Here is a 13,880-nt window from a genome sequence, read left to right on the forward strand (position 1 = left end):
CCACCCCTCACTCTGCAGATTTTGCTTGGGCCAAAAGCAAAAGTGATTTGTTTACCTCCCAGTCGCACGCGCGCGACTGTCGGACAAGCAGTTAACTACCGAACCCTTGTTCGAAAGCTTACGAACCTATCCAGCTGCCGCTAGTACCTTCCTATTGTAAAAAGGACCTCAGGTTTGTATAGTTAGGAAAAATGCAATTTTGGACAAATTGTCATTTTTCTTCATCAGATTCTTCAACTAATGTAAGGGGCTGGAGTTCTGATGAACTGTCACACCCCTTAAAGAGGAGTTGGAAGGCTCCAACTTTGGATTCAAGCCCTGAGCTTTTCTCCGATCTATCGCCTTGTGAGAAGAAGAAAAGGAGATTGGTTCCTAAACGGAATCAGTCTCCTTCTGCTTCTAGACCTCCCTCACCTGAATCAGGAAGGAGAAAGAGAGTGCTGCTGCGAAAATTCTCCTAAATGTGCGGAGCAACTTTCGGCTTAGTAGGAGGTTTTTTACTAAGGAGACTCCCAGAAGAAAGGACTCTTTCCTTCCTATAAAGAAGACGAAGGGAAGGAAAGAAGAAACGAAAGTTTTGGCTTATACTCAGAGGAGTATGAAGAATGCGCCAAAAGCGCCAACCTGGCGCAATGCGCCAGATGCGCTAGAGACTCCATACGAGTCAGAAGAGCCAGAAGCGCCAGATGCGCCATATGCGCCAGAAGCGCCAGCCTGGCGAAATGCGCCAGAAGCGCCAGCCTGGCGCAATGCGCCAGAAGCGTCAGCCTGGCGCAATGCGCCAGAAGCGCCACCCTGCTGAAATGCGCCAGAAGCGCCAGCTTGGCGCAAGGAATCACGAGCGCCAACCCGGCGCAATGAGCCACAATTGACAAACAAGAGACAGACTTCTTCCAAAAGACAATTAAGCCAAGAGGATTTGTTTAGCTTTCGGAAGGATAAACCTTTACCTGACAGGGACTCTAGGTGTCGCACAGGCAGCCGTAGCCCTTGTCAAGACATAGGTGGTTCCGGAGAAAGCGATAGGAGAGGACATCCTTCGTCTGACAGGAGAGAAAGGTGTCGCACAGGCGGCCATCGCTCTTGCCAGGAGAAGGATAAGGTCGTTTTGCAGGATCAACCTATCTCTCGTAGGGACGCAAGTTATCGCACAGGCGGTCGTTGTTCTTGCGAGAGTGGGGTGGATGTTGCAAGAGACCCGTCTCCTATTGAAAATAAACAATCCTCTTCGGAATTGGATTTGGAAGCGGTTTCGGACTCTGAAGACCACTCGGTTCTGGGTTTGTCAGATTACAAGACACTGGCAGCCCTCTTACTTCAAGAGTTTGGGGACTCTTTAAGCCCGACTGCTCCTCCTTCTCCAAGGTCCTTATTTACAAGTACGAAGGTCCCGAAGCAATCATCTTTCATTAAAATGAAGCCAACCATTTCCATGAACAAGGCTCTCCGATTCGTAGGAAATTGGTTGGAATCCAAGGAGAAGGCGAGGAAGACAGTCTTTACCTGCCCTCCTTCCAGACTATCAGGAAAGAAGGGAATTTGGTACGAGACGGGCAAATCACGGGGTCTAGCTCTCCCTACCACAGCCGAAGCAGATTTTTCGAATCTGGTAGATTCGTCTAGGAGACAAGCCTTGTCATCAGCAAAGATCACATGGGGGACTTCTGAGATGGACCATCTCCTCAAGGGATTGTTTAATGTCTTAAAAGTTTTTAACTTCTTAGACTGGTCCCTTGGGGTGTTGGCCAAAAAGACACAAGAGAATGAATCTCTTAGTCCAGAAGTCCTTCATAGTGTTCTTTCCTGTATGGACAAGGCGGTTCAGGATGGATCAGGAGAGGTGGCCTCTCTGTTTGGAACTGGAATTCTGAAGAAGAGAGTCTTATTTAGCTCTTTTCTGACGAAAGCAGTTACTCCCATTCAGAGGTCATCTCTTCTGTATGCTCCTCTGTCGGACCAACTGTTTCCTTCAAATCTAGTGAAAGACATTTCTCATTCTTTGACAGAAAAGGCCACACAAGATCTCTTGGCCCAATCTGCAAAGAAATCAAGGACTTCGGGTCCTATTAAGAGAGAGAATCGGACTCCTCAACAGCCCTTTCGAGGGAGCTCCTCGGCCAGACCCTCTTTTAAGAAGAGAGGAGTGCAGAAGAGAGGTAGGTCTTCTTTCAGACCTATCAAGAGAGCGAAATGAGACAACAGTCCTTCAAGCACCGGTAGGAGCCAGACTTCGGAAATTTTCCGAAGAATGGACTCGGAGACAGGCAGAAATGTGGTCCCTTTCAGTGGTAACGAAGGGATATATGATCCCTTTTCGAGACAGACCTCCCTTGACTACGAACCCGAGGGAACTGTCAGCCCAATACAGGGACCCTGCCAAGAAAGAAGCATTATTGCAACTGGTAGAACAGATGTTGCAAAAGGAGGCCATCGAAGTGGTTTCTGGATCCGCCTTCCCGAGGATTCTACAACCATCTTTTTCTGGTTCCGAAATCCTCGGGAGGGTGGAGACCGGTCCTGGATGTGAGCTCATTGAACCGATTTGTGGAGAACACAAAGTTCTCTATGGAAACATCAAAATCGGTTCTTGCGGCTCTTCGTCCAGGAGAGTGGATGGTCTCCTTAGATCTACAAGATGCGTACTTTCATGTCCCCCTGCATCCATCATCGAAGAAATATCTCCGATTCATGATGCAGGGAAAAGTATGCCAATTCAGAGCCCTATGCTTCGGCCTTTCTACGGCCCCTCAAGTGTTCACGAGGCTAATGATGAATGTTGCGAGATGGCTACATCTAGAGGGGATAAATATATCCCTTTATCTGGACGATTGGCTAATAAGAGCAAAATCGGAACTTCAGTGCTTGATGGACTTGGAGAAGACTTTGAACTTGACAAATTCTCTGGGACTGCTCGTGAACCTCGAGAAATCACAATTGATCCCCAGACAGAACATAGTCTATCTGGGGATACAGATGGATTCTCGGGGTTTTCGGGCGTTTCCATCTCAAGACAGAATTACTCGAGGCTTAGAAAAGACCTCGAACTTCTTAGGGAAAGAACGGACCTCGGCGAGGGAATGGCTCAGTCTGCTGGGCACCCTTTCCTCGTTAGAGCAGTTCATTTCCCTAGGAAGATTAAATCTCAGACCTCTGCAATTTTATCTAAAGAGGATGTGGAGTCAAAAGACAGGAGACTTGTCAGACGTTTTTCCCATCCAACAGGGGATAAAATCCGACCTGAAGTGGTGGTTAACCCCATTAACAAGGAACGAAGGGGTGTCCCTCTTGATTCGGAACCCTCACCGAGTGTTGTTTTCCGATGCCTCGGACACAGGTTGGGGAGCAACACTGGGTCCAAAGGAAGTAGCAGGTATCTGGACCAGACAACAGACTACTCTGCACATCAATGCAAAGGAACTCCTGGCAATTCATCTAGCCCTGGAATACTTCGAAGCGGAAGTCAGAGGGGTGGTAGTTCAAGTCAATTCCGACAACACCACAGCTCTGGCTTACATCCGGAATCAAGGGGGCACTCACTCTTTCTCACTGAACGAAATAGCGAGAGATCTATTAACCTGGACAGAGGAACGGGGCATTATTCTGCGTACAAGGTTTGTCCAAGGAGTAAAAAACCTAAGGGCAGACAGGTTGAGCAGAAAGAACCAGGTACTCCCGACAGAGTGGATGCTCCACTCAGAAGTCTGCAGACAAATGTGGTCCCTCTGGGGGAGACCCCAGATCGACCTGTTTGCCACGTTCCTCTCCAGGAAAATAGACAACTTCTGCTCGCTAGAAGAAGATCCCAGAGCCATGGCGATCGATGCTTTCCTCATGGATTGGTCAGGCATAGACGCATATGCCTTTCCCCCATTCAAATTGCTGGGGGAAGTAGTAAGAAAATTTGTGGCGTCGGAGGGAATGAGAATGACTCTAATTGCTCCCTTTTGGCCTTCCCGAATCTGGTTCACAGAGGTACTGGAATGGACGGTGGACTTCCCCAGATCTCTACCAGACAGGACAGATCTGCTCAGACAACCCCACTTCGAGAGGTTCCACAAAAACATCCAAAGTCTCTCCCTGACTGCCTTTCGACTATCGAAAGACTGGTCAGAGCGAGAGGCTTTTCAAAGAAAGTGGCAACTGCAATTGCTAGAGCCCGCAGAGCCTCTACCCTGCGGGTCTACCAATCGAAGTGGGAAGTTTTCCGTAGATGGTGTAGGTCGAAGAAGCTGTCCTCTTCCAATACCTCTGTAACCGAAATCGCGGATTTTCTCCTCTTCTTAAGAGAAGAGTCCAAATTGGCCGTATCCACGATCAAGGGATATAGGAGCATGCTCTCAGCTGTTTTTAGAAACAGAGGGCTGAATTTGGAAAACAATAAGGATCTTCATGATCTCATCAGGTCTTTCGAGACTACGAAAGTGAGATCTTCTATTCCCCCGAGTTGGAACCTGGACATAGTCCTAAAATTCTTGATGTCGGACAGGTTCGAACCTCTAGATAAGATCTCATTCAGAGATCTTACTAGTAAATGCATATTCCTGCTGGCTCTCACAACAGCTAAGAGGATCAGCGAATTGCATGCTTTGAACTCTCGGATGGGTTTTAAAAAAGACTCGGCTGTCATTTCTTTCCAGGAGCTTTTCCTGGCAAAGAATGAAAACCCTTCTAAACCTTGGCCTAGAAGTTTTGAAGTCAAGGGACTCTCTTCCTTGGTAGGTAGAGAGTTGGATCGGTCCCTTTGCCCAGTCAGGACCTTAAAATTCTATTTAGAAAAAAAGACACAGCTTCAGGGATGTTGACAGTCTTTGGTGTTCGGTAAGAAACCCCAAAAGACCTATGTCAAAGAACGCACTGGCGTTCTTTGTCAGAAATGTGATTACCGAAGCTCACAGGAAGTGCCAAGAGAACTCTTTAAAGCTGCTGAGAGTAAAAGCTCATGAAGTCCGGGCTGTGGCAACTTCCCTTTCTTTTACGAAGAATATGTCCATGAGAAACATTTTAGCAGCTACTTATTGGAGGTGCAATTCAGTTTTTGCATCCCACTATTTTAAGGATGTTAGAGTAACATACGATAAATGTTTTTCTCTTGGACCTTATGTATCAGCGGATACTATGCTGGGAAATGGAGCAGACGCTGATCCTTAATTTTGTTTTTATGTTTTTAATAACTATTTTTAATATTGTTGTTGAGTTGTGAGTTGCTTGAAAGGATGTTCGGGGATGACTCCTTTCAATCTTAAGTACTAACCCCAATTAGGATCAGGTGATCGGGATTAGTGTCGTGCTCTATGATCATGCCAATAGGCAAGGTGTTTTGTCATGTAAGTGGATAGGACCCCTTTGACAAAGATCCTAAGGTTCTGAAGCGTAAGTGGGTAAGACCCCTGTAACAGACCATCAAGAACTCTTAGCATGAGGTCACTACCTCGCTGAGGCTCTTGAAGCAATACGGGCTCCTAGGCAGTAGCCATGAAGTCTTTCGCTAACACAGGTAGGAATCAAGGTTTTTTAATTTTATTACCTACAACATATGTTGTTTCCTGTCTATTTCAGTAAATTAGCTGTCTCTTACCCTCCGCCAAAGGTGCCAATCAGCTAAGTATATATCTGACAGGTAAGTTGAATGCATAAAAATGTTATTGTCATGATACAATAAAGTTTTATGCATACTTACCTGGCAGATATATACTTAGCTATAGACTCCGTCGTCCCCGATAGAAATTCGAATTTTGCGGCACACTCTACAGGTAGGTCAGGTGATCTACCGCCCCGCCGCTGGTGGCAGGAATAGGAATCATTCCCGCTTTCTAAGACAGATTTTCTCTTCCACCTGTCTCCTGAGGGGAGGTCGGGTGGGCCATACACCGTATATATCTGCCAGGTAAGTATGCATAAAACTTTATTGTATCATGACAATAACATTTTTCCTAACTATAAAAACCTGAGGTCCTTTACATTAATGCCCACCTCATGCCACCCCTAAATCTGAACCTGGGCTGAAAGGCAGATTGGAGTGTTTACATCCGGGCAGGCGGGCCTACCCACCTACCAGACAGTAGTTATTGCCTAACCACCTTGTTCAAGAATTTAGTGGCCTTAATTCCAGCCTTCGCAGAAAGTAATTCCTTATGTAAAGGACTTCAGGTTTGTATATCGTAGTTAGGAAAAATACAATTTACTTTTAAAAATTGTGATATTACTTTCCTTTCAATGTTTACTGATGAACCTCTCAAAAAGAAATTTATTAGGTGAGGAGAAATTGTATGCCAAAATGTTTGTCATTTTATATTTTTATGAATTACCTCTTGCATTGATGCATATGTCCTTTCTTTTGGGTACTTATATTTGATAAAAGGATTGGAAAAATACTCACAGCTACAGAAACTTATAGTGTATCCTTTGTATGCAGTATGTGAAAGTGCATTTATGTTTTCATATTGCAGGGTAAACGGCTGCTAATGTTAAAAAACCCATGGTCTCATCTACGATGGAAAGGCAACTATTCTGAAATGGATAAAGAACACTGGACTCCAGAGTTGTGCAAGTTACTGAACTATGATCCTAAAAGTGCTCAGACTTTTGACAATGGTGTCTTTTGGATTGATTATGACAGTCTTTGTCATTTTTATGATGTCATCTATATGAACTGGAACCCATCACTATTTTCTTACACCTATTGTACTCATGAGTAAGTATTCTTTTAAGGTAAAAAATGTGATGGTTTTTAGTAAAGCAGAATGATGTTGAGATTGGACAGAAGGATGTTTAATTAAGAGAAGCAAATGTGAAAACCTTATGATAAGAAAAATACAGAATTAGGTAATGTGATGATTCAGATAGTATAAACAATTACACATCTGATAGTGTACAGATATCCTACAAAGATAGAATAATTATTTTTCTTGGTGCAATAGGCCTGAAAATTTATGGGTATAAGTAATTATGCTTATTCCTACACAATATGCAAACCCTCGGTCCTTTACATGAGGAATTACTTTCAGCATAGGCTGAAATGCAGCCGTTAACTTCTTGAACAAGGTGGTTAGGTAGTATAGGCCCACCTGCCTGGATGTAAACAATCCACTTTGCTTTCGGCCGTCTTCCGATGAAGACGTGTTTGTGAGCTCTTGCTGATTAGCCGTTACAGTAATTACAATTTTCCCGGTGGGATATTTAATTAGTTATTTTTAATGAATATGTATATACTGTGTTTGATATTAATAATTAATTGACTTTAATAATTAATATGCAAACCCACTTTTTGTGATAGCCTTGCTAGCCACCTTTCTACTATGTGTTAAGGGTCGGCATCAAGGGCGTGCCAACACCCTTATTACATATTTTTGCCCTTTAACGTTAGGACGAGACATGTGTTTATCCGAAATTTATGCTTGCGCTTTGGAAATTACCAAGGGGAACTTCAGAGGTTTGTCCTTTATTTCTTCTGGTATTTCCACCTCTCCATCGTCCTTTCGCTAGCTATCGGACAAAGATAGAAGAGGGGGGTGTCTGGTGTTGGTGTTTGAGGGATCTCTTCATTTCGGAATGCAGTGCTCTTGGATGCAAGAGGAGTATCCTTATTACTTTAAATCATATTTTCTTTCTTTTATAGGCTAACAGTGGTGATAGTTGATTACAGCAGTAGATGGTTGGATATCTCTTCGTTTTGACTCCTAACCTTGGAATTGTACCTGTGACTCGTAGCATGCTGTGATATTGGTCCTTGAGTGTGTGTACTGTTCCCTTGCTGGAAATCATATTAATTTGCCGCTGCTCTCCTGGAGTTTCGTCACTGGACAAAACCTTCGCTGCTGCCCTGTGATTATTAAAGGGATTTTGACGGAGGAAAAATCTATTTTTGGGTGAGGAGCCGTGTCGCTCGGTAAACCCACCCTTTTCTAATTCATTGATCTCCCACCCAGTGTGGTACAAGCTGTGGGTTGCTAACAATAGATGTTGTAGATGGCGCTGGGGAGGAGGGGGTTGGATACGTAGAGGCAGCCTGTGTAGCGGCACCTCAGGTTTCAGAGATTATTGACGAAGATCTTTCTGTGGGGTAAAGGAGAGGAGGCAGTTTTTACTCGCTCCTGGTTTATACACGACATTTTTTAATTGTAAAAAGTGCTCGCCTGAGGGTAGTAACCTCAGTCAGTCCCTTTGGTTTATTCTCTGGTATATTTAGCATTAGTTTTATATATCAGAAATGGCTAACGAGACATTTCACCGAGCGACACGGCTCCTCACCCAAAAATAGATTTTTCCTCCGTCAAAATCCCTTTTTTGGGATCAAGCCGTGTTGCTGGGTGAAATTATACCAGAGAAATGGGCAAGCTGAAATAAAGAAATACTGTAAAAAGGAAGGAAAACAAAACGCATTAGCTAGAAAAGTAATTATAATATATATATAAACTTTTCCTCAAATTACAACTTGTATTGTTATCAAAAGATATTTCTCAAAACTTAATTTAGACTGAGAAACTCAAAATTAGAATGTATACATAAATACATGAGCTTACATGTAAAACTTAACGTTAAACATAGACCTTAACAATACTTTAATACATGGTATAAAATGATCTCCTTTAATCAAGCTAATACAATCCGCCCGGCTCGTGCTTACAGAAGGCCCGAGGGAGAGGAAGGCAGGGTTGAACAACTAGGTGAGGCAGGCAAGTGGGAAAGAAAAGAGGAGGTATAAAAGAAAGAGGAAGTTAAGAGTTTTCAGGAACTACTATACTTCCTGCAGCCACGGCAGGGAACTTGAGTGCTTTAAGAGATTTAAGGTAGTGGCGTTTGAAAACTGCCGAAGATTTCCAACCAGTGTACTTTTTAAGATCCTCAAAATTCATATGTTGAAAATAGTTAATAGAGGTAGCAATTGCCCGGACATCATGAACAAGGGGAAAAGAGTCAGGATCGGCTTGTTTAATAAAATAGAGAATCTGTTGTTTGATACCTCTCATAGTGATCGTTCCTCCTTTTTCTCTCATGAATAAGGGACCTGAGGACTTAAATGACGTTCTATCTAAATAGGTCTTGAGAGCTTGAACTGGACAGAGAGAAGAGTCTTGGGGAAGAGGAACTATTGACCAAGGAGTCCATCTATCTTGTGGACTTTCATTCTTGGCTAAAAAGGTCTTATTTGGTGAAAGAAGAACATTACCATTAGGTTGGAAATCTATATGACCTGGATCTCTAGACAAGGCTGACAATTCAGAAATCCTTGCTCCTGAGGCTAAACTTAACAAAAATAACGTCTTCCTAAGTAGAATTGAATACTGACAGGATTCATTATCAATACTGGAAGCTAGCCTCAACACTTCGTTTAGAGACCAGGAAACAGATTGAGGCCTACGTATTGGTCTCAATCTAGTGCAAGCTCTAGGGATAGAGGAGAAATAGGAGCTTGTTAGATCTATCCCAAATCCTACCAAGAAAATCTTTTTAAGGGCAGATTTCATAGTGGTAATAGTTCCGGGAGCTAGGCCTTGATCAAACAAATCTTTAAAGAATGAAATTGCTAGATTAGTTGTCATTTCTTCCACTTCTTTTTCTTTCACAAATTTAACCAATTTCTTAAGAGCAGAGTTATACTGTTTAAGAGTAGAATCTCTCTTGTCGGATTCCAGGAAAGTAATGTTTTCCGGATCAATCCCTGAATCCTGTAGAGACGCAAACTTCATAAACTCCATAAAGTTAGGGTTTGGAGAATGTTTGAGGAAGCGTATACTCTCTTGGTTTGTACTATTTGTGAAAGTTTTGGATTGGGGATCCGTCTGGGACGGAGCTTCAATTCCAATATTAGAGGGAACCAGTTGCTCTTCGGCCACCAAGGGGCTATTAATGCTATTTTCCCCCGATACGTCCTGAGCTTGTGAAGAACTTCCATCAGGAGGTTGACTGGTGGGAATAAATAAATCCTCTTCCAAAGATTCCAATCCAGAGACAATGCATCTGTGGCAAATGCTAGATGGTCCAGGTTGGGGGCCACGTAGCATTGAAGTTGATGATTCGACTCCGTGGCAAAAAGGTCTATTTGAAGACCCGGGACTTGTTTGGATACCCACTGAAACGACTTTGTGTCTAGAGTCCACTCTGACTCCAATGGGGATGTCCTTGACAGAGCATCTGCTACCACATTCCTGGCTCCTGCTAGATGTGTGGCTGATAGGTGCCATCGAAATTTCTGCGCTCGAGAGAAGATCGCAATCATCACATGATTTACGAACTTGGATTTGGAGCCCTTCCTGTTGATACAGTGAACAATTACTGCACTGTTGAGGACTAATCTGATATGAATCCCTTTCCTTGGGTTCATTCGTTTGAGAGTTAGGAAAACTGCCATGGCTTCTAAAACGTTTATGTGAAATCTTTGGAAGGTCTTGGACCATTTTCCCTGAAACTTTTGAGTAGGGGAATGGCCTCCCCATCCACTTTGGGATGCATCTGTATGAATCACTAGATCCGGTTGTGGAAACTGAAGTGGTACTGATTTTGCTAAACTCTTGGCTGTAGACCAAGGTTTTAGACTCTTGCGTAAGAGCTGAGGAATCTTTGAAAGTTTGTCTCTTAAGCCTATATTGGCTCGACTTCTCCAAATTCTGTTGAAGTCTTTTAGTCTGGCTTTCAGTAACGGTTGAGTCACTGCTACAAACTGTAAGGAGCCCAGAATTCTTTCCTGAGCCCGTCTTGATGCTAGTTTGTTTCTTACAAACTGCCTTGTGGCTTTTGCAATCTGCTTGCACTTTTCCCAAGGAACTGAAAATTTGTGTGTCTGAAGGTCCCACTGAAGTCCCAACCATTGGAACTTGGAGCTGGGAGTCAGTCTTGATTTCTGAAGATTTATTTGAAAACCCAAATACTCCAGAAATTCCATGACTCTGTGGGTTGATTCCAGACACTGCTGTTTGTTGGGGGCCCAAATTATCCAATCGTCCAGATATGCCGCCAATAGAATTCCCTGGCTCCGAAGTTCTTGGACCAGTACGTCCGCTAACTTGGTGAAAATCCTGGGAGCAATATTGAGGCAGAATGGCATGACTCGGAAAGAGTAAGCCTCCTTTCCTAACCTGAATCCTAGGAACGGAGACAAGTTCCTTGCTATGGGCACATGATAATATGCATCGGTAAGATCTATAGAGGTGGTGACGGCTCCACGGGGAAGTAAGGTTCTTACTTGGGTCACGGTTAGCATGCGAAACTTGTCGCATACTATACTGGAATTGAGCCGTGAAAGATCTAGGATCACCCTCCTCTTGTCCGTGCCCTTCTTGGGAACTGAGAATAGTCTGCCTTGATATTTGATGTTCCTGACTCTTTTTATTGCTCTTTTCTGAAGTAGTTCCTGAGTGAAAGCTACTAAGTCTGGTGTCCGAGCTTGAAAAAACTTGTGTGGAGGAGGTGGGCCCTTTTTCCACCTCCACCCCAAACCTTTTGATATGACACTGTGCGCCCAGGTGTTGAAAGTCCACCTGTGCTTGAAGAGTGCTAGTCTCCCACCTACCTTGACTATCTCATTAATTGCCGGATGGTCTTGAACCTCTGCCTCCTCTGTAGGTTCTGGCTCTTGCAAGCCTTCCACCTCCTCCACCGACCCGTCTGGAGGAGCCACGTCCTCTAGTACCTCTAGGGGCATACCTCTGAAAGGAAGTATGTGATTCATAGGTTTGGTTGTAGACCTTTGATGGCTGTGAGGGCTGATTCGACTGAGGAGCTGGGGCCTGTACCCACACATATGATTGTTGTGGCGGAGGCATGGAAGTGGAAGGTTGATTCACAGCTGGAGGTCTTTGGAACCTCCTCTGCTGGAACTTCTTAGTTCTTTTGGCCTTCTGAATGCTCGTTGGTGAAGGATCTGCCGGACGCTTAAACTTAAGAGCCCACCTGGTGGCAAGTGTCTGGTTGGCTCTTATTGCCTCTTGTGTAACCTGAGCTACTAAATCCTCTGGAAAGAGGGAAGGTCCACAGATTGATGACTTAATGAGCTTATTAGGGTCATGCCTGATCGTAGCCGGTCTCAAAACAAACTTCCGGCAGGCTCTTCGGGCCACAGCAAAATCAAACAAGTCGTGTTGAAAAGTGCCCAACAACGACTTGGTCAAGACCTGGAACTCCGGAGCGGTCAGATAGGCAGAAGCGATCGTCTTTGCCGAAGTGATTGAATGGAGTGACCGACTCAATCTACATCTGGCTTCAAACTCCGCCTTAATGAGATGCTCGGGTAGCTTAAGGAGTCTCTCATTGAATTGAATTGAAGCACAGTCAGACTCTAGCTTTCCTTTCTGAAAAGTCTCCGGAGTGTGGTGCCAATACGTCGGATCTTCCAGCACCAACAAAGACGTCAAGTCTGTCTCCTTTAGCTGTGGAAGAGGCTTATCTTCTTCCGCTGCTTTCAGGGTCAGCTCAGCAATCTTCGTGGTGCACGGTAGCGGGTGATCCTTCTGGACAGTGAAAGTGGTATACTTTCCTTTAAATGGAGTGATCTTGGTATTGACACACTCCATCTCTTTCAAGAATCTAAGCCAAGCTGACTGGGCCGCCTCCCTTGGGAAGATGAGAGGGGGGTAGATTGGCCGCATTCGGCAAGATTGACAAGAGCTGAGGGTTTCCGCCTGTCTGAGCCATCAACAATTGGTGTTGACTCACTATACCCGATAGCTCTGATACCGACTGGTCAGTGCGAGACATATGAGACTCTAGCTTGCCTGACAAGGCTGCCATATCTCTGGCTACCTGAGAAGCCAGTTCTTGACTGACCTTTTGAATTAATATAGAAGCCAAAGCCTCTAAATTAACCGGCACTTCCGCTGGAGAAGGGCCTGAAGCTGTTAAGGTCGATGTCAGAGTGGGCGCCGGACTAAGCATTACTGCAGTCGACAGCGTAGAAGCAGGAGAAGGAGCAGGTGAAGGAGTAGCAGGTTTCTCCCTAGTCCTCCGCGAAGACTTATCTTTGCTGCTGCTCCGGCTAGATTTAGTCTTAGGGGTGATGTCCGCCGCCGACGGGGCCGGGGTGCCGGACTTCACCTTCGCAGGCAGCTGCTTGGTCTTGGTGGTCTTCATGGTAGACCGGACAGACGCTGCCTTATTTACATCAGCGTTCCCAAAACCTTCGAACCCTGGCGGAGTACGAGAAGGAACGCAAAAAGCTACTGGAGAAGGAGAAAGAGAAGTAAGAGGGGGAAATTCAGAGGAGGAGAAGGAAGGAGAGCTAGCTACTGCCTCACCTACCTGATCCGTCTGCATCGGTTCAGACGACAAATTCAAACTGTCGACTTCCTCAACGACCTCTGCCTCGGGTCCTTCTACGGGTTCCAAACACAGAAACTCCTCCCCAATTGATTGCAGATACGGCGCAGCTACTTCCTCTGCCACAGCTGCCGTCTTGGAGTTAGGGTAGAGGATCGAAGCCACAGCCCGAGAAAGAATGTAGGGTCGAGCTTTACCAACATTTCTTCCAAAACCTCCTACCCAGCTTTTCAGAGTGGCGAGCACCACGTCCTTCACCTCCTTGGGGGCCTGAAAGAGAATCCTTGATCAGGCCTAGACAAACATATATCTCGAGATGAATAAAGGAAAGCAATTTACTAAAATCACAGAAAACCATACTACTCAGACTAACAGTCTACTTACCAAGTCATCCGTGATCTGGGCATAAAGATCATAGCAGACTTGGCATCTCTCATGATGCCAAACTATCTCTTCTAGCACTTGCACAGCGCATGCAGAGTGAGTCCGGCATTCCACATGCCCGCATGGCTGTTGAAGCATAGCCGAACAGCTCACCTCAGCACACTGCAACATCTGTAAGAGATATTGAAAATGAGTATCAACCAATCACTAAGCCAAATACATGACTTTAAACTTTAAGGAATCAAAAT

At 44.7% G+C, this 13,880-nt stretch overlaps 1 protein-coding gene across 2 annotated transcripts in view; it reads left to right on the forward strand.

The window, feature by feature from the left end:
- LOC135203162 (calpain-7-like) overlaps positions 1–13,880 on the forward strand; it is a 141,244-nt gene that overhangs the window by 91,307 nt on the left and 36,057 nt on the right. For both annotated transcript variants that reach the window (XM_064232849.1, XM_064232848.1), the window contains exon 7: positions 6,447–6,691. In XM_064232849.1, coding sequence (XP_064088919.1) covers positions 6,447–6,691 — 245 coding nt within the window. The remainder of the gene's footprint in view (positions 1–6,446; positions 6,692–13,880) is intronic.

The sequence above is a fragment of the Macrobrachium nipponense genome, chromosome 33 (genome assembly GCF_015104395.2).
Source record: "Macrobrachium nipponense isolate FS-2020 chromosome 33, ASM1510439v2, whole genome shotgun sequence".
Taxonomy (NCBI): Eukaryota; Metazoa; Arthropoda; class Malacostraca; order Decapoda; family Palaemonidae; genus Macrobrachium; species Macrobrachium nipponense.